Below are 22743 nucleotides of genomic sequence, written 5' to 3'. Positions count from 1 at the left end.
AACGTAATAAAGTGCATATTATAGTTATTTTTGTGTTTCTATTTTAGAAATAACAAGACAACTAAATTATTACCTATCAAATACAAAATAATTATTGTTTCGTTTGGTATAGAAGTAACAAATTTAACATAATAGATCACCCGCGGAGAAGGGTTGTCGTAAATAATGACAACATTTTAATTTAAAAAACAAATTGTTTTGAATTGGTTTTATAATCTTTAGTAAACTTAATGTTTGAATAGATACAAAAACTGATATGATGTATGTAATAAGCATTTGAAATTCTTTAAATAACACGTCTTGTCATTTTGACGACAGTCATCGATGGTCAAAATGGTTGTCAGAAAAAGAAGTGTTGATATGTGTTGATGAATTTATTATGCCACATGACATTTTGAACTCATTTTTGATCGAATCTAATCACAATGTCTGCAGCATACAGGAAAGATCACTTGACAATTAATCTAGGCACGGATTTTCACTCTTATGACAATAGTAAGACTAAAAGAAAGTCTTTAATCAGAGTAAGTGTTGTTCAACGTGTCTTGTTGTCTTCACTATTATTTATTGTTTATTCGTAATACTAGTGTTACTAGCGATGGACCGATCTTTGGCATACCAATATAATACAGTGGGGCGAATAGGCCTCCCTATTAAACGTACTGTATGCTCTAATATAGAGCGAAGCTCTAAAGCATCGCGCGAAGCGCGGTGCTTGAGCAAAGCTCTTTTCCGGTAACACAGGAGCGTAACTGAAATTGTCACCCACAGACTGTTGATTAAAAAAAAATTCAGACAGGAACCGGATACACTGGACAAAACAGGCAATGCGCATGTCTGTCAATGCGCATGTCAGCGCATGTCAACTTACCAAATCTCGCCCAAGCGAGATTTTGGGTCTCTAAGAAATATTTCTATGACGCGTCGAATAAATGACGTCAGATAATTTTGACGTCAATGAAAATCCTCACACCTTTTTGTTCTTTTTTCAATTGGGGAAACTTTATTATGAAGGTTTTATTTGACAACAATCACATCAGCTTCGCTCTACTCAGGCAAGGCCTGTTACATATTATGTAACAGGCATTGCCTGAGTAGAGCGAAGCTGATTATTGTCAAATATAAAACCTTCATAATTAATGTTCTCAAGTGATACAAAAAATGTTAAATAATTTAGTTTTTCCAAATTGATTTTCATTTAGATCTAAATTGTATACATTAATTTTGTTTTTAAAAAAAGAACAAGAAAGTGTGAGAATTATTTTCATTGACATCAAAAATATGTGACGTCATTGATTAGACGCATCATAGAAATAGTTCTATGAGGCGCGTAATCTCGCTTGGGCGAGATTTGGTAAGTTAATTGACATGCGCATTGCCTGTTTTGCCCAGTGTATCCGGTTCCGGTCTGAATTTTTTTTTAATCAACAGTCTGTGGGTGACAATTTCAGTTACGCTCCTGTGTTACCGGAAAAGAGCTTTGCTCAAGCACCGCGCTTCGCGCGATGCTTTAGAGCTTCGCTCTATATCAGAACATATCTGCATTTATTGATAAGCAGTTTATTTTACTGTCAATATGTCTGGCACATTGATTGATTGAATTGTGTGGAATCAATCAAATCAATCAATCAATCATAATGAAAGTTTGATCTGTTTGGACCAAACCTGTACATTACCATACAGTACATATTATTGGATGCTTATGTTATTGTTTGGGAGACATGTAGCTGAGATGTTTGCTGTACTGTGCATTAGTCAATAGGACTAATCAAGAGTCTAAAGTCTAGCCATATGTAATATATACATGCATGTTATCTGTTTACCTATGTCATATAATGTTCTGCTTGGACAGGTGAACTTTATGTGATAGAATTTTCTGATGAATGTGATGGTTTGAGACAAATCTAACCATCTGCATGGGTGCAAATCCATATTTAATATTATTTATGACTTTCTACAAAGAAAATGAATACATGTATGACTAATCCATCATTTTGTAAAATGCACCTTTGTAAGTATATCCTCTATAGGTTTGTGTTGACATGATTTGCAACACTTAGCATGGTTTGAAATAAACATTATAACTTTCCACAAATGAAATGATGGCAACTGATTCATATCACTCTATAAAATACATGTTTCATAGTGTTGACATACTCAGTACATGTAATTTGCAGCACTAACCAAGGTTAGTTACTTATCCAACCTTATGCAAATACATGTTCCCTCACGTAACCTCCGATCAAACAGACTTCATCAGTTGTGTTGCCCAAGGTGGAGGCTAAAATCATTCGGATACCGATCATTCGCAGTTAATGCACCTAAAGAGTGGAAATATCTACCAGAAATCATTAAATCATCCCCAACTCCCTCTCGTTTTAAATGAAGACTTAAAACCCATCTTTTTGAGAAATGTTATCATGATTAATTAACTGTATGCGCTGTGAGCATGCCTCTGTGCATGGAGTACTAGCGCTATATAAATGTACATATTATTATTATTATTATTTTGTTCGAAATTAGTAGTATGGACTAATTAGGTTAGGTAATATTAGACACAACAGGAATCATAATTCTGAAATTTGTATCAAATGTGACATGAATTAATTCACTGAATTCAATTAAAGATACATTATGGGAGATTCGATAACGAGTTGGCAGTTCTCACTATAATAATTAAAAACAAGATAACGTAAAGGCAATTTGCTGAAAATTTCATTCAAATTAATCCACTATGAACTGAGAACTAAGCGAATAAAATTTCTGCCTAGCCTCGGTCATCATTACTAAAGTCATTCTTTGAATGGCATTTAGTAATTGGAACATATTACTTGTGTATATATATATGCTTGTGTATATGCTTGTGTATATGCTTGTGTATATGCTTGATAACGACTTGTGAAACCTTGTTGAAACGTCGCAGTGAAATAAACCATAGTAATTGTTATCCATAAAAGTGTGTTTTTGATTACTAAAGTCAGTACGTTAAACAGCATAGTCTCGATTATCCATTTAATCGAGAGGGAAAGTTATGCAGTAAATCCGATCACAAATCGCTTAAGATGGCAGGCTAGCGATGCCATCTAGAGTTGATTATGGTCTGGATAAGTTAATTAATGTCTAATTAATAATTTAGATAAGATTTCAGGCCTAAAGAAAGACCTGCAATAGACCGAATTAGCTCTTGTATAATGTATGTTTAATAATACCTGTACTCAGAACATTTTATTTAGCATGGAATTTGAGGACTTTTATATGGCAAACTTCACATGGAAACTGAAAGGTTTGACAGAGACTTTCACTAGAATATATTAAGGACCATCTCTTCAGACTGAATAATACATGTATCTATTATTTATTTTTTTAAAATTATTTTTAGGCATGGAGAAGATTATCCCGACTTCAAAGAAGTGTAATATGTATGATGCTAATACTGGGCATGCTGTGTTCTGGTTATATTGTTCCTGCCATTTATTCTGATTATCACATGATGGACAACCAGTTAGACACTGTGGGTACTCGTAATAGATTAAATCTACACGATACAGATCGCTTAAATACAAAAGATCAGTTAGAATTTGAAAAAAATAAATTAGAGAAAATTGAAGGATTGAAGAAAAAAGCTCGGGAACAACTTCAGGGTATCATGGTCAGTTAGTAGATTAGAAATAACCTGAGTTTGAATTGATGATCCTTCATCTACTTTTAATTTTCTTTAGAATAATTTGGATATTTTTTAACAATTTCAACATTAATATTATTTGTTATTGTATTAGGGGGTTGGCATTGAAATTGGTTTCTGAATCTAAGATGCATGTGGTGCCTTTTGTAGATGAATGAATAATTTATTTGATTTTTTTCGAGATTTATCCAGGCTTGGGTACATGTGCTATATGTAAAATAGATTACTAAAGGCAAGCCTGGAAATAAGGCACCTGTCTCAGGCAATGTCAGGTACAGATTCAGGCTTTGTCAGGCCCAACACATCTGGTACCTGTCATTTTGTCTGGCACTGATTTGTCTTTTTATTGATATTATTAATACATGCTTGACATTTTGTCAGGTACATCTAAAACCGTTATTTCCTGACCTGATTAAAGGGTTAATTTAACACCTGCTATATGCATGTACATGTATACACATCTGCTTATAGTGAGACATGTACTCTTAGGTTTTAAACATGAAATATTGTATTAACAAAATGAAATGGGGTTTAAGTTTAAGGTCCTACTGTTCTGCTCTGACTGGGCTAATGAAGATGGGCATATGCCATACAGTGTGCTAAGAGGGAAATTTTGCCCGGGTTTATGCACTATGGCCTACTCTTATATTGAATTCCTACTGCCAAGGGATCTTTTACGTGCACGGCAATGTTTACACAGGACCTCAGTTTTTCTTCCCATCTGAACGAATAGACAGCTGTCCTTGTCAAGCTCTCCATCCTGCACCACTGACAAGGGGAAACCACGTCGGACAATCCTGATGAACTTTCTCGGCCAGAGTTTGTATTAAGAAATTACTGTAAATAGCCACTGACCGTCATTTGTAGTTTTCGGACAATATCTAATTTTTCATGGCTTAATCGGGGGATGTGGATGGCCGAATGGTTAGCGGGTGCGTGTTGCATCATAAGGTCTGTCATTGAGTCTGCTGGCATAGGTTCGATTCCCCGGTTGTACGTGACAAGGAGTAGGGTCGTCTGTCCAACCTCGTGGGTTTTCTCTGGGTCCTCCGGTATCCTCCCACTGCCAAAGACCCCTACGCGCAAGCGAATTATTGAAATACAATTAAACCATATGTTTGTCCTAGAATCATCTAGTTTGTGTCGAGTGGACGTTAAACCCAATTTCTCTCTCTCTCTTGCACGGCTTAATCAATGTTAAAAGTTTATTTCATTTACCAGTAATATTTGGACAGTTCTTTTGCTGTTAATTTATCATTTTTCATATTAAACATTACCTATCTATATTTTGTTTCTGACCTACACTTTGACAGTTATTATTATTATTATACATGTATTTATACATGTATAGCGCTGCTTTCGCTAGAAGTGCTCAGTGGTGCTTTACAATAATTGCAACCAGTCGAATAAAATATAAAATGACCAGCAAATAAAATATCAAATCACAAATAAAAAGAATAAAAATGACAGACAAATAAAGTATAAAGTTACAAACAGATAAAATGACAATAAAATAATAAAAATAAAGATGAAAACTAAAGGCTTTAGATTAATCATCATTGACTTTTAAACCTATAAATACATCAACTGTCAGTCAAAATCAAAATGCTTGAAGGGCTGACCTCTTTCATTTGTCTATACATGTATGTGTTGATTACATTAATTCAATGTGCTTATTAGGTCTTATGACATTTATAATTTTATGTCCACAGATGCTCTAATACAGTCGATTTTTTGTTTAAATGTCAACAGTTTAAACAAAAATGAACTTAAAGTTAGTAAACAAACCCACTTTGATTTAAACATACATTATGCAAGAGCTAAATCTGCCTATTGCAGATCTTTCTTTAGGCCTGAAATGTTTTCTAAATTATTGATTAGACATTAATTAACTTATCCAGGCCATAATCAACTCTTGGTGGCATTGAATTTCTCCTATATTAAATAGATTAGAACAGTTCAGCCATATTTTGATTTAAGCTAAAAATGGAGGAGCGAGACTAAGCTTCGAACAACCAGTGCGGTGGTTGAACTTATTGCACACGTCTTGTCAAACCTTCAAAGGCTGATATCTTCGTTCGCAATAAAGTAATTTGAATGAAATTTTTAAATTATTCATTTTACATTATCTATTTTGGAACTATTATAGCAAGAATGACTAGCTCTTTATCTAAATCTTACATAATGTATGTTTAATATATGAAACAAAACTTTGATAGCGTAGTTTTTGACTATTTATTCAATGGATATAGGAAATAACACGTAGGTCATTTTTTTTTATTTTCAATTTTTAAGGATCTATCTTCAACACGTCTACAATGATTATTGATTTTTAAGAGAAATTTTTCGATTATGAGTTATATGTATTACATTGAAAAAAGAAATAAACACATGTTTATGGCTAACGTTTTCAGTTTTCTTGAACCTCTCCAGGCCATATTAATATAATAATACACACATATTATATCGATATGGCCTGAAGAGGTTCAAGAGAAGTGAAAACGTTGGCCATAAACATGTGTTTATTTCTTTTTTCAATGTAATTGTATACATATTTCTCTGGGAGTAGTTCAAAGAAAATTATTTTGTATATATATTTTAGTTTTAGTTGTGATTAATCCACCCTGATCCCGACCCCAGGGAAAGTCTTGTTGTTTCAATGTGAAATATCCTTCTGTTTATTCTAAATCTGGAGGGTTGGATGGCGGAATGGTTAGCACATGCACACTGTATCATAAAGTCTGTCATAGAGTCAACTGAAAAGGTTTCGATTCCACTGTTATATGTGACAAGGAGTAGGGTCGCCTGTCCAACCTCGTGGGTTTTCCTCCAGGTCTTCCGGTTTTCTCCCACTGCTAAAGACCCCTATGTGAAAACGAATTATTGAAATAAAATTGAACCATATGTTAGTCCCGAAATGACCTAGTTTGTGTCAAGTGGACGTTAACTCCATTTCGCTCTCTCTCATTAGAGATCTGGGAATATATTAAAACAGCTGGGTCTATGAATGATTGTTGTAATTACTACTCTCTTGTTCCACATAAAAAGGGATTTGGTTAATAACCTGTCATTTCTGTAGTTGTCCATTACAAGAAGATTATCCAGAATTTCTTTTCATGATCCTACACTGTACCAGATCATGTAAATGTAAATAGACTAGTTCAGCCAGACTACTGTGTTTTCTAAATTATACATGTCAATATGATTAAAACACAGATCCTATTTCGTTTCGTTTTTATAGTTCAAAATTATGTTTTACTTGTCTGTACTACACTAGGATCTGGAAGAGTTGTTATATAACCTGCATTCTAGTTGATGTGAGGAATTAGCCAATGAAACAGCCTGTTACGATGAATTCTTGGGGACTATGGGTAAACTCCTAGAAATGTCAATGCTGATTGATTAATCAATGTCTGATGTCGTAGGGTCAAAAGTCGCTTGTATGGCCCCTGACACGACCTCCCGGTACAACTGGTCAGTTTTTCATGTAGTGTAGGCCATCAAAAGTATTAAAAAAAAAAAATGAAATGAAATATAGATCTGTATTTTAATCCGATTGGCTACATGTATGTAAACCAAATTGTATATTTAGTATACATTATATATAAACTATATCTGAATTATTTACAGGCGAAAGTTAACGCAGGCCATAAAAAGGCTGTACCATTTGGTAAAGATGAACTTATGGTACCACCTGTTGGTAAAGATAGACTTATGGTGCCACCTGTTGGTAAAGATAATGTATTAGTTTTACAACCTCCTATTAATGATGATGATATACACGGAAGGGCAAACGAACAGATTGTAAGTTATATAACTGTATAGAAATGAGGTTTAATATTCTACTGTTCTGGGGGGGTTGGATGGCTGAATGGTTAGCGTGCGCGCGCTGTATCATAAAGTCTGTCATTGAGTCGACTGGCGTGGTTTCGAATCCCCGGTTGTACGTGGCAAGGAGTAGGGTCGCCTGTCCAACCTCGTGGGTTTTCTCCGGGTCCTCCGGTTTCCTCCCACTGCTAAAGACCCCTACGCGCAAGCGAATTATTGAAATAAAATTAAACCATATGTTAGTCCTGAAATAACCTAGTTTGTGTCGAGTGGACGTTAAACCCCATTTCTCTCTCTCTACTGTTCTGTTCCAACTGGGCTAATAAAAACGGGCATATGCTGTGATCAAAATTTTCCCTCAAATTCTAACTGCCAATAAACAGGTGAATGGAATACAATTACTGCTTAGGCTTCTCTAGTTATTATCAAGCAATGATAAGATATGAAAATATAACAAGACAATATGTGCATAGGATCTCAGTTTTCATCCCATCCGAAAGACTAGACTGATTTTTTTTTTTCTTCTTCTTTTAGGCTGCACCAGATGGTGGGGAGGATGAGGATGGCAAAAAACCTTCTATTTCTAATTATGATTATTTTAAAGGTAAAATTAATTATTTTTATGGGTGGGTTGTGTTTCAATTCTTTGGCCCATGTTTCTGACGTGGCCATAGTGGGTAGAAGATCAAAATATTAAAGTCTAATCAAATCTCTTACCAGGAAAATACAATCTGATTAAAACACAGATCTTATTTCGTTTCTTTTTTTATAGTTCAAAATTTTGTTTTACTTGTCTTTACTACACTAGCATCTGGAAGAGTTGTTATATTACTGGCATTCTGGTTGAAGTGAGGGATTAACCAATGAAATGGTCTGTACGGCGAGTTTTTTTCGTGAGGTGCACGGAACAGTGGGTAACCCACTAGAAACATCAACGCTGATTGGTTAATCAAATGTCTGACGTCATAGGGTCAAAAGTCTGTCGTACGACCGCTGACACGACCTTCCACTACAACTGGTCAGACCTCCATGTAGTAGATGCCATCGAAAGTATAAAAAAAACCGAAACAAAATATGTGACCCGCTCCCACAGAACAAAGCACTTTTCACACAACTTCATTTTGTACTACGGGCACACAAGCATAATCTGTATGCCTTCTTGTTGCTGTGAGTGAGCCGAACTCAACTCCAGATGATCCGACAAATTTAAAAAGAATTGCATTTTTAGAAAGCTTAGGATGTCGACCATTCAAAGATGCTACCAGCTCTATTTTTATAAAAATGACCAAGAGCCTGGTTTTGTGGGAGCAGCTTTACATATAGATCTGGGGCCTGTTTCACGAAATTTTAACTAAAGATAAAATCCAAATTTTAGCAGATACTTCAATTTTGATTCTCTAAGCACTAAAATCAATCTAATATTATCCAATCAAATTACTAAAATTTGGATTTTATCTCAGTTAACATTTTGTGAAACAGGCCCCAGTATTTTAATCAGATTGGGGAAATTAAAGAAATGTACATGTGTTATAATTCATATGCTTTCTTTATTTTATAGAAAGAAAAGAAAATTCTCAACAAAAGGCTGTGGTATCAGCTTTTAAAGATGCGTGGAAAGCGTACAAGACGTATGCATGGGGTCATGATGAATTAAAACCTGTTAGTAAAACTCACAGTACTTGGTTTGATGTTGGATTAACGATATTAGATTCTCTTGATACACTTGTGGTACTGGGATTAAAAAAAGGTTTGTTTATAATATAAAACAAAAAGAGAAAGATTGTTTGCTCCTTAAAGGGGCATTATTGAAGATTAGATAACTATAATAGTTAAACACTAGATAATGTAATGGGAATATGCAGAAAATTTCAGTCAAATTGCTTCACACTGAACTGAGATATATTAACAGTTGAATTTTAGACCTAGCCTCGATCATCATTACTAAAGTTGGTACGAGAAAAGACATAGTCTTGATTATCCATTTTTGGATTTAATCATCATTGAGTGTTGAGCAAGATTGTATGCTCCTTAAAGATTCCTTCTTGCATACAAACTGGGTGATTTGATGATTTATTTGGACTAAAAATTTATTCAAACTATTTAATCTGCATGTATCAAAAAATTGCTTCAGTTCCCTCTCAAAACAAACATTGTATTCGTGAGGAAGTGCCCCAAGATATAAAACTTCTATTTTTAGAAGCCATGTTTGTCATGTAACTTGATTGAGGGAGGGCCCATTTTAAGAATGTATTTATCGTTACTTACTGTCCATTAACAGAGTTTGAAGAGGCTAAAGAATGGGTACAGAAAGAATTAACATTTGATAAAGATAGATCGGTTAATCTGTTCGAGATTACCATCAGAGCACTCGGTGGGTTACTCAGTGCTTTCCATTTAACAGGAGAATCTGTTTTTAAAGAAAAAGCTGTAAGTATATTTCACAATTTTGAAAGAACAAAAACGGCTGTTATGAAATAGCTACCATACATGGGTATGAACATTTTCAAGCGGATGACTATCAATTAATGCTGTTAGTAATATTGAACAATTTCTAAAAATACCCCAAATATTGTCAATATTGTATAGACCAATCGCCATGTCTCACACCACATCTGTTTTTGGGGCTGACAGAACTGTATCGGGACTCAATTCTGTTGATTATTTTCTTTTTGAATGAAACCTGTATCACTACAGACCCGGAACTGTACAGTGCAGTGATTGCTTGATTTGTTTATATTTTACTATGTCTGTATTCTGTCTTGTCCGCAGGTTTATCTTGTAGATTTAGTTTTGAGTGTAGTGCAGTCCTCCTGGACTTGCTATTAGATTCGTCCCCTGGATTGGTTTTATACTACATGTATGTCCATGTTGGATGTGTCTTGTCTGCTGGTTTGTTTTTGTTTATCTGGGGTGCGATTCTCCTGTACTTATTATTTAAAGAGGAATTATGAGAGATTAGATAAAAAACTGACGATTCTCACTATAATAGGTAAAAACTAGATAATGTAAAGAGAATATGTTGAAAATTTCAGTTAAATTGTTCCGCTCTGAACCGAGATATCAGCGAAATTATTTTAAGCCTAGCCTTGATTATCATTACTAAAGTCGGTACGATAAAAATTAAAGTCTCGATTAAATCATCCATCACAAAATATATTCAAATCCACTAAATATCACAGGCTGGCAATGATATCGAATGTCTAATTAATAATTTATATAACATTTCAGGCCTAAAGAAAGACCTGCAATAGGCAGATTTAGCTCTTGCATAATGTATGTTTAAGTGTAGTTTGATTGTTAAGCACATTATCAATGAAGTTATATAGTAATTATTATTAAATTATTATTATTATTATTATGCAAGAAACTAAGACAAACTGTGTACTAAACCATACGACAGCATCATTAAACCAGTGTGATAGTAAAAACATGATCTACTTTAGTTGTATTAAAATTTAAATGTTTATTAGTAAGTGAATATTGATTTTGTTATGTTGAGTTGTATTTTGAAAGCTGTGCCCTGTCACTGTTGACACTATAGATAATTAAATTGAATATTATATGCTTACGACTAACACCTGGCAAATATGAATAAATATAAATACATCAATTGTTTAAATATATTTCTATTTTAGTATTCTATATAATAATCTATAAAATTTAAAAGGGTTTTTGGAGATCACGTCTAACGTAATTTATAAAATGAACGATACAAAGCTATTCAATACAATTTTCTTAATTTATTGACATCTTTTTCTAGGGTGGGGAATCGATATGATTTCATCAATAATAACATGTATAAACATATAATCGAGAAAAAAAAACAAGTAAAGGAAATGAAATGGGGTTTAATGTCCTACTGTTTGGCACCAACTGGGATAATGAAGATGACCCCCAAGTAAAGGTTTAATGTCCTACTGTTTTTCACCAACTGGGCTAATGAAGACGCCCTTTAAGTAAAGGAAAAATAACATGTTGAGATTTAACGTGAAACAAAGATAGCCAGTGCATTTTTTTTATTATCATTTAATATAGACGTATATCATTGACACACCTGTCCGGTCTACAAGTCCAAGCTCTGACAAATTATTTTCAAATTTGCAGTGATTGTTGATTGGGTTGTAAGGAAGAACCTATTGAAATATATAATTTTTTGATCGCAAATTGCCACTTTATAACTTATAAGTTCTTGATAAAAAGGATTGTTGATTAGGAAATATGGAGAGAGAGAGAGAGAAATGGGGTTTAACGTCCACTCAGGAAATATGGAAGAACTCGATCAAATTTCAATATTTTTGAAACTTAAATTTTGAATGGTTCTTGTAGAGTTATCTTTCTGGTCATATTTTGACTTTTAAAGCTTATGAACATGGAATTTTGTCAAATTTGGCAGGATTGTTCACTGGGACAGCAGATCGAACCCTAATAAAATCATATATCCTTGTGGAGCTAACTTTAAGCTTCTAAACACTATAACAGAATTTTTAAAACTTATCGTAGTTGGATTTTTCAGAACTTGTTCTTAGAACTGACTTGGATGACTTTGCTGCTGGTGAGCATATTATGGGACATGAAATGACCCATTCTATCTTTAAAGGATAATATTGGTGTCAGTCATTCTCACATGTTAAAATTATATTTGGAACGTGTTAAACCAGTTCTATCACATACTGATAATGACTAACAACAATATTGTCCTTTAATTGTATAAATGATGTGGAAACTTGTGTCAGACTTTTACCATGTGTCCTAAATAATGTTCTCTGTTTTTTGTTTATGTCTTTTATTTTATGGATTAATGTGCTATGATTGTTGTAATTTTATATTAGTTGTACTTATTTAAAGCGCCCAGCTGCTCTCGCTGAGTTGAATTGTTGGCGCTATATAAATCAATTATTATTATTATCTCTCTCTCTCTCTCTCTCTCTCTCTCTGTATGAGCTAAATATGCCTATTGTAGGTCTTTCTTTTGATTTCAAATCAGACATTTATTCACATGACAAGCTCATTTGTATTACTGCTCCTTTTATTACATTGTGATAAGAATGAACTACTATTAAAGGGAGATAATCAATGTACATGTACTTAGTCAGAACCAATAAATTATAGATTTCAATATTCTCCTGGAAGTCACTTATGATATATTCTTGATATATTTCAGAAAGATTTAGGGGATCGATTGATGCCTTGTTTTAATACTGAATCAAAAGTTCCATACTCAGACGTCAATTTACGAACTGGAAAAGCCCGTTCTCCAAATTGGGGTCCAGATAGCAGTACATCAGAAGTGTCGACTCTATTATTAGAATTCTGTGACCTTACCCACATAACTGGTGACCCCAAATATGAGGTGAGTATCGTAAAAAAAAAAGCGTAGAATATATCATTGCTCTTGTAAAAAAACACAGGGGGGGGGGGGGCAAATGGTTAGCGAGAGTGGGCGCTGTATCATAAAGCCTAGAATAGAATATGTCATTGCTCTTCTAAAACAAACATACCAAATGATATAAGTTTTGAAATTTAGAATTTGATATTTGTCAAGAACCCAAAGAACAACCTAAATCTGATTTGGCCTGAAGTTGTTAAAATTTTCTAATGTACAGAAACACCGTATTAAGGCAGCATACAAATACATATTGGTAATAAAAATACAAAAAACACATATATCTATCTGTTGATATGTAGTTTCAATAGGAAAGAAAATAGAATTACAAAATATATGGTAGAGTTATTAGTGCAATGACAATAAATGGTACAGTTATTAGTGTGATAATACGGTCTGTCATTAAGTCAACTGGCGTGGTTTCGATTCCCCGGTTGTACATGACAAGGGGTAGGGTCGTCTGTCCAACCTCGTGGGTTTTCTCTGTGTTCTCCAGTTGCCTCCCACTGCTAAAGACCCCTACGCACAAGCGAATTATTGAAATAAAATTGAACCATGTGTTAGTCCCGAAATGACTTAGTTTGTGTCGAGAGGACGTTAAATCCCATTTCTCTCTCTCTATTAGTACAATGACAATATATGGTTGAGTTATTATATATTACAATGAGAATTTTAAAAACATCTCCAATTTAAAAACATCTCCAATTTAAAAGTGGTATTGTATGGAGATAGAAAGTGTTTTGGGCAGTTCTGTTTTGTTCAGGCCTGGAAATAACGGTTTTAGATGTACCTGACAAAATGTCAGGCACTAATGAAATAGTACCTGACATTTTCAACTTAGTGCTGGACATGTATTAATAATATCAATAAAAAAGACAAATCAGTGCCGTACAAAATGACAGGCACCAGAGGTTTAGTGCCTGACAAAACCTGAATCTGTGCCTGACATTGTCTGTGAAAGGTGCCTTATTTCTACGCTTGGTTTTATTTATTGAATAATTTGTTTTAAGGATGTAGCCACTAAAGTTTCTCAACATCTTCACGCATTACCAAAACCCAATGGCTTGGTACCTATCTTTATCAACGCACAGACGGGTAATTTTCGTCCATCAGCTACTATCACTTTAGGAGCTAGAGGAGACAGTTATTATGAATATCTTCTTAAACAATGGATACAGACTGGTAAAAAACTTGATACGTAAGTATACATAGGGTTTAACGAAATCGTGTTAAAATACAGATCTATATTTCGTTTCGTTTCTTTTTTTACTTTTGATGGCCTACACTACATGAAGATCTGATCAGTTGTACTGGGAGGTTGTGTGAGGGGTCATACGAGCGGGTTTTGACCCTATGATATCAGACATTGATTAATCAATCAGTGTTGACGTTTCTAGGGTTTACCAACTCATTGTCTAATTCCTCAGATCATCCAGAACGCCTGTTATATAAAATCTTATCCTGATCCTAGTGTTGTGAAGACAAGTAAAACAAAATTTTGAACTATAAAAAAATGGAATGAAATAGCTAATACAGGATATGGAACTAACTGATTACATTAATTACTTTAAATCAGGACAATTTTATTTCTGTAACTGTAAATATATTCCAAATTCAGACAAAACGGAGAGAAAATGGCATTTTCAACAGTCCTGGTGCTTACATGCAGCAATGTTATTCTGTTTCTCTTTCAGATCTAAAGATGATTATGTTCAAGCTATGGAAGGGGTAAAAGAAAAATTAATCAGAAAATCTGAACCTAATAAATTAACATTTGTAGGTGAATTATTGAGTGGAAGAACATTTAGTCCTAAAATGGTAAGTATGTCCACCAGTGTTCTTAATCGGTTGTTCATAATAAGTGGTTCATAATCTGCGTAGCCAAATTAGTACATTTAACGGTAATTTTGATAATCCGGTAAAAAAACAAAACAAGCTTGCTGATTATTCATAACAGGTTCAGTAAGTTGCTTTTGTAAAAATAGCCCACATGGTGAAAGAAGATGATCTGGGCATAGTTTGCCAATCGCACATCTTCCACGCTCTGCATGAATTCCATGTACCGGTAGATATTAAAATAATGTATGTCCACTATATAGCACTGATTGAGGGGGTTGGATGGCAGAATGGTTAGCCTGTGCGCGTTGGATCATAAGGTCTGTCATTGAGTCAACTGCCGTGTTTTGGATTTCCCGGTTTTACGTGACAAGCACTAGGCTTGCATGTCCAACTTCGTGGGTTTCCTCCGTTTTCTCCGGTTTCCTTTCACTGCTAAAGACCCCTATGAAATAAAATTGAACCATGTGTTAGTCCCAAAATGACCTAGTTTGTGTCGAGTGGACTTTAAAGCCCATATATATCTCTCTCTCTCTCTCTCTCTCTCTCCAGACAAATTAATCACCCATATGTATATTTATATTTTAGGACATTATAAATTATATTTTAGGACATTATAATTTATATTTTAGGACATTATAATGTGTATTAATATTTTAGGACATTATAATTTATATTTATATTTTAGGATCATCTGGTATGTTTTTTACCTGGTACTCTAGCTTTAGGACATCATAATGGTTTACCTGACGATCATATGGAGCTAGCTAAAGAATTGATGAATACTTGTTATGAAATGTATAGAAGAATGGCAACTAAACTGAGTCCAGAAATAACATATTTTAACATGGCTCCAGGTGCACCTGAAGATCTCATTGTTAAGGTAGAAACTTCTTACTGTTGTTGTTATTGTTGATTAATGTATTACCATGGCAACAATCTCCATCATTTTCGTGAAATATGGTTTAATTTTAATATTTTATAGAATATGTAATAATGAATATCAAAGACAACAAAGATATGCTGTAAATTAGCACAATTATGTTTTATATATAAGTCACAGAAACAGACTCAGTGGTTGACACTCTGTAATAATTAAATTATTATACGCCCACATTTTCATATGGATGTATATTGTCGTTGACCCTGTCTGTCCGTCCACAAATTGTTTGTGGACAATCAACAAATCACAAAAGTTATCAGATTTAAAATATAGGTCTATATCCCAAAGATTTCGGTTCCCTTTCGGACCATAACTTCATGGATTATGGCCCCTGATTGTACGAAAAATCATGATTTTAGCTTGTGGACACTCTAGAGGTCACAATTTTTATCTGATTTTGATGGAACTTCAAATGTATATTTATAACCCAAAGATCACGGATCCTGTCAATATTCGCGCATATCGGACTGTAACTTCCTGGATTATGGCCCTGATATTACTAAAATTCGCATTTTTAGCTTGTGGTCCCTATAGAGGTCATAATTTTTATCCAATTTATCGACTATATCACCATTAAACCATAACGATGGTTGAGTTTGAATTTCAGGAAAATCAGACCAATTTTGATGAAACTAGAAATATATGTTTATATCCCAAAGATCTCAGTTCCTGTCTATATTCGGGCATTTCAGACTGTAACTCCCTGAATTATAACTCCTGGTTGTACGAAAAATCACGCTTTGTTTTTTTTAAGCTCCAGCCATCTCTTGCAAGATGTGGGCGTATTTTGCCTGGCAACCGCTAGTTTAATTCATTGTTGGCTTATCAGGCAAATTTTTATTGTATAATTTTCATTTAACTTGTCATTACAAATATTCTATTTCTAGATTAAAGAAAAAAAACTTTAAGAGCATCAAAATGATGACTTAAAACTGTTTAAGGAAAAACATCTTTAACCCGTTAAGTGCGTAGGTCTTTATATAACTTCCTGGACAACTGCCACTCACTGTGTGTAGGGCGTAATATAACGCCTTGGAGGTATTTTCCTCAACCTATTCTTAGAACATAGTACATAGTTCTTCGTCACTTCGTCAAATTAATTACACAAAAGGGGGTAGTTAACGTTTTAAAAACGTCACACTTAACGGGTTAAACACTGAAAATAGAAATTGTATTGATTTTCTCTTCTTTTGATTTTCAGCCATTGGATGCTCATAATTTACTACGTCCCGAGACTGTGGAAAGTTTGTTATATTTATATCGCTTCACAGGAGACAAAAAATACAGAGATTGGGGATGGCAGATCTTTCAAGCTTTTGAAAAATATACTAAAGTGCCAGGAATGGGGTATTCCTCGATAAACAACGTTAAATCTCTTAAACCCAGTTTTAAAGACAAGTTAGAGAGTTTCTTTTTAGCAGAAACATTAAAATATTTATATTTATTATTTAGCGATGATCCAAATTTATTGCCTTTAGATAAATTTGTATTTAATACGGAAGCCCACCCATTGCCTATCTATAACTCGTAGTGATAACAAAAATTTTAATTTCATTTTTACGTGAATCTTTTTAGACGTTCGAAAAATTTGTGACAAGCTTTAACTAAATTTGCCATTACAGTAAAACCTGTCTTATTCTTACTGTTTTTGGGACCAAAGAAATCATTATGGAGAAGAATATGTAGTAAAAATCAGACTTTTTGGATGGTGTAAGTTGGGTTTTCTTGTTAAGTTTGTGACCTGAATATTTATCACAATTGGAATGACACCTTGTAGTGAAACAAAAAATACGGAAAAGGGAAGAAAAAAATAAGGGACAAATCGTCTATTATAACTCACAATACAAGTCTCTTAGTCCATAGCAGATAGTTGTATTTCTCAGTACAAGTCAGGCTTTACTGTACAGAGTTTAAAGTGGTCGTATTAAGATCGATAAAAACAGATTTGTTTTTGTATCCAAGGTTATTACAATCACCTATTTGTTTCAAATCCACGTATCGATAAGGCTAAATTTGTATACAACGGTACACTTGATTTAGTCATAGATGCAATAATTTGAAATACTCATGCTCAAACTCGACCCTTCCTCATGCTATTTGTTGACAAACATGTTCATCTCAGTTGCTATGGTTAACATAATTACCAATAAAATAGGACTGTGTGATTTCTAAATTGTAATTTTGTTTATGTATAACAAGATATACTATCTTGACAGTTGACTATTCAAATCTTAGTAAAACATAATTATTCACTCTGAATAGACAATCACGTTTGTTGTACTGTCAATCGGAAAGTTATTTAGTGATGTCTAGATGTGAATTACCTTTAAATCAAATTTTCTTGCACTGATGATTATTGTGTGAAAAATATACTGATGTTGTGATAGTCACCGTGCAAAAAATATTTGAGGTGACAAAATCAACAAACGTAATATTATATTAATGGTGTTTCATCGATTACAATGATGTTTAAAGCTACAATTTCATATTTTTAAGTTATATTTTGTAAAATTTATTAAAATAAAGCCTTAAAATAGGTGGTATCTATTAACGGTCCTACTTTGTTAAAGAATAATCCTATTAATCCTATAATTCACTATTGCCAGCTGAGAAATTGGCAAAAATATCATTTTCAGCTTCAAATTCAAACGTTTGAAGATAGATATTCCATGGAGGTAATAGGAAAACAAGGAAGGTAATTGTGTTATTATTTCCTGTGTCAATAATTTTTAAGGGTGGGAAATAATAATGCCCATGATCGTATAATAGTGAGTTGATAACCTATTGGGCAAAAGACATAGAAATAATTATGTTTTGACTTTCTTAGAAAATATGAAATTCTCGTTTTAAAGGAATGTTATTATTGTTATTTACTGTAATATGTATTTAAGAGTTAAACCACTAGCTCAATATGTTATATAAATTACCACATTTACAGCATTATTTAATCTTTTCATGAGTTCAGGGGCGGATCCAGAGGGAGGGGTTTTGGGGGGGGTTCAAACCCCACCCTTCTCAGCTACATAAAAAAAATTATGTTCTTACAGAAGGTGGGAAGGAATGGGCATTCAAATCATGAAATAATGATATAGACATGTATGATTTCACAATTAATGCTTTGCATCATTGAAATTGAATCACAATATGATTGTATGAATTCATAATAAAAATTGACGTCACACAAGGTGTTGTATGTGTATGTACGCCTATGTAATTTAGAGACGATGATGGCATCATGCATTGTCAACTGTCAAACCCCCTCCTGCGAAAAATTCCTGGATCCGCCGCTGGAGTTAAGCTTTATATTTTATCTGTTTCATGAGTTCACTTCAACATGTTTGAAACCACTGTTTAAAGGATGTTTATACCACTGTTTAAAGGATGTTTGTGCCACTGTTTAAATTATTAATGAGTTAAATCACTAGCTTAAAGATACATTCCCGCGTACAAACTGGGTGATTTGACGATATATTTGGACTAAAAACATATTCAAACTAATTCATTTATCATAATGTTGCTTCAAATCCTTCTCAAAACATTGCAATTGTCTGGTATACTCTGGCTATAAAAAATCAATCAAAAGAGGTCATGTTTGTGTCACATGACTTACCTCTCTCGGTACCTAGCAAGGGTGCGATGTCGGAGGAGAATTTATTGCATACTCAAGACTATGTTGTCTTTAATCCCTGACTATTTATTACAAATATCGAAGCCTAATTAAATTCGCGGATTATCCACTGCCTGCGTCTTTTCCAACATTTTTATCTCAGAAAGTGTTGTACGTCTAACTCTTCATAAAGTTTATCAAAATGTACATCAAGCGCTCAATCTCCGCGCATTATTTGACGTCACGCGTGCACACACTCCTAATCGTCAGGCCGTTGATTAGGGAAAACCATACTTTTTTGTCCTGTATACGCTCCATGAGTGTTTTTCAGGCAATCCAGTATTTTTCTAGTAAGATTGGATATCTCTACTTTCCATATATACCAAAATTGCCATACTTTTATACCAAAATTGCCATACTTTTATTGGAAATAACCACCCGATAAATACTTTTCTGGGAATGTATCTTTAAAGTGTTATACATATATTTACCATTCTTCATGTTTTATCTGTTCTGTAAGATCATTTCAACATATTTCAAACCACCATTATTTATTTTTATGTCATGTAAATATGGGTGAATTATGTACAATTTCATGTGACTGTTTATCCATCGATGTGGGATTGGCCCAGTTTATAAATTTTTATGAGCACATAATTTGGTGGAAGCCGTCAGAATAATTAATTTATTGTTAGGTTATTAGGGAATCTGAGCCTATCATTCTGATTAAAACACAGATCGTTTTTTATAGTTTAAAATTTCATTTTACTTGTCTTTACTACACTAGGATCTGGAAGAGTTGTTGTATAACCCGTATTCTGGATGATGTGAGGGATTAGCCAATGAAATGGTCTGTTACGGCTAGTTTTGGCGTGAGATGTACGGAACTGTGGGTAACCCACTAGAAACATCAACGCTGATTGGTTAATCAAACATCTGACGTCATAGGGTCAAAAGCCACTCATAATTATGAAATGAAATGAAATGAAATGGGGTTTAACGTCCTACTGTTCTGCTCCTATACTGGGCTAATGAAGACGGGCATATGCCATACAGTGTGCTATGAGGGAAATTTGGCCCGGGCAGCGGCACTATCGCCTACTCTTATATCGAATTCCAACTGCCAAGGGATCTTTTACGTGCATTCTAATGTATACACGGGACCTCGGTTTTTCGTCTCATCCGAAGGACTAGACAGCTGTCCTTGTCAGGCCCTCCATTCTGCACCACTGACAAGGGGAAACCACGTCGGAAAATCAGGATGAACTTTCTCGGGCAATGCAGGGATCGAACACCCGACCTCCAGGCTAGCGAGCCAGTGTCTTAACCACCCAGCCACCGTGGCTCCCCTCATAATTATGACCCCAGATGCAACCTTCCACTACAACTTGACAAATCTTCATATAGTAGAGGCCATCGAAAGTATAAAAAAATGAAATGAAATATAGATCTGTATGTTAATAAGACTGGTGGTCTATATGATTTAATATTCGTGGTCATTCTTCATTGAGAAGTCTTGGCCGAGAAAGTTCATCCAGATTTTCCGGCGTGGTTCTCCCTTGTCAGTGATGCAGGACGGAGGAGCTGACAAGGAAAGCTGTCTAGTCGTTCGGATGGGACGAAAAACCGAGGTCCCGTGTACACATTGGCGTGCACGTAAAAGATCCCTTGACAGTTGGAATTCGATATAAGAGTAGGCCGTAGTGCAGCTGTCCGGGCAAAATTTCCCTCATAGCACACTGTATGGCGTATGCCCGTCTTCATTAGCCCAGGTTAGGAGCAGAACAGTAGGACGTTAAACTCCATTTCATTTCATTTCATTTCATTTCATTTCATTTCATTTCATTGAGAAGTCAAACTTATGACCCAATTAAGCCTGAGGGAACACATCTTTAAATAAAAAATTGATTTTTTTTAAAAGTAGAAAAAATTAAATCAGACAAGGTCAACAATTTATTTTTTTCTCTACAAAAAAAAGTCAAATTTCTTTTATTGCTTTTTACTTGTTAATGGAAGAGTCAGATTGGTTTAAAAGACAGGAATGTTTGTTACTGGACTTAAACTTCAAGATGTCCAGCTGATAGTTGTGTATTCATTTATTCTTGTACTTCATCAATTGAGGTGGGTTTTTATTTTTTGGGGGCAATTAAGTTTGACATTTTGGATTGTCTGTGTTCATTCATATAATATACATGTACTGTTGTGTGTTTCTGGGTAGTTCTATGTTACACTATCTAGAATCAGGACTTGGATCAATCTTCTAGGCTAAAATACATATTTCTGTCAAATAGTTGTTTGGTCGAAACTTGCTTGACTTGCATCTGATCACTATTTACACAGAATATGGCTTGGGTTAGAATATTTGGCCTTCTTTTAGCCTCCTGGTAGTTTTTCTAACACTAGTCTAACATGTATCTAGTCAAAGAGAACCATTCCAACTAATCCATTATGTGAAAATAGTTTTTGTATCACAACAAAATTGTGAACTGTTCCCACAAAACCAGACTCTTGGTCATTTTTATAAAAATAGAGCTGGCAGCATATTTGAATAGTCCACAGCCATGAGTTTGGATCATTCACAGCAACAGAAGGTCATACATTTTATGCTCTTGTGCCCATAGTATAAAATGAAGTTGTGCAACAAGTGTCTGGTTTCGTGGGAGAGGGTCACACAATTGATCAAACCACAAGTTTCAATATTCTTTTATAAGTGTATTTTTTAGTTTTAATAATTTTTTTATATAGAATATGAATAAATGCATGGATATTGTCTGGGGTAAATAATGTTTTAAACTTATTCATTGATGTTCTTTGGTGGAAAGTTTGGAATGACACTGTCTTATTGACTAGTTAGATACAGATTTAGAACGTGGAATAAACAGAACCTGCCCAGCATTACTCATATTACATACAGTGGTTGGGTTAGAGTTAGCCTTATAATATTATATGGTCCCAAAATTACTCCAGTTCTTTTTCATATAAATTATATATTATGTATCTAATATGCTTAAGGGGAGATAATTCACTGTGTGTGGTCTATGACATTCTGCATACTTCAAGGGCTAAATTTGTTTTTTAAGGTCAGCTCAATTTTTGTCAAGATTGCTGAGATGTAAATACGGTCAGGGCATGTGATTTTTGGTGAGATTGTAGGTTAGGTTTTAAGTTTTAGGGTAAGGATTAGGGTTAGGTTTAAGAATTTGGGGGGAGAGGTTAAGTCTCCACATAAGCACTGACCTAGGATGATGAAAAATTAGTTCGTGATATTTCCTAGTTTTATTAAAATACATACAATACATTAGATTTATATACAAAGGCGATTTCACTGTTTATTGGTGTTGGTGGCGCTGATGGTCTTCCTTGGGTGGTGCTTCTGGTATTCTGGTATTGTTGTTTCTGAAGAGAAAAGAAAATAAATTTGAGGCTCTCGGGAGAGAGCCACATTAGTGTGTTTCCTACAACGG

At 34.3% G+C, this 22743-nt stretch overlaps 1 protein-coding gene across 1 annotated transcript; it reads left to right on the top strand.

Moving 5' to 3' along the window:
- The first annotated feature begins 321 nt into the window (after positions 1–321).
- Positions 322–22468, top strand: LOC126808531 (endoplasmic reticulum mannosyl-oligosaccharide 1,2-alpha-mannosidase). The gene is made up of 11 exons (XM_050533351.2): positions 322–524; positions 3380–3649; positions 7313–7486; positions 8045–8114; positions 9069–9257; positions 9789–9937; positions 12672–12860; positions 13904–14091; positions 14588–14711; positions 15418–15612; positions 16874–22468. Exons 1-11 carry the CDS (start codon positions 426–428, stop codon positions 17201–17203), a joined length of 1977 nt encoding a protein of 658 aa, XP_050389308.2. The 5' UTR covers positions 322–425; the 3' UTR covers positions 17204–22468.
- The last annotated feature ends 275 nt before the right edge of the window (positions 22469–22743 follow it).

Source organism: Patella vulgata, chromosome 1 (genome assembly GCF_932274485.2).
Source record: "Patella vulgata chromosome 1, xgPatVulg1.2, whole genome shotgun sequence".
Taxonomy (NCBI): Eukaryota; Metazoa; Mollusca; class Gastropoda; family Patellidae; genus Patella; species Patella vulgata.
This window is presented reverse-complemented; position numbering and strand designations above follow the sequence as displayed.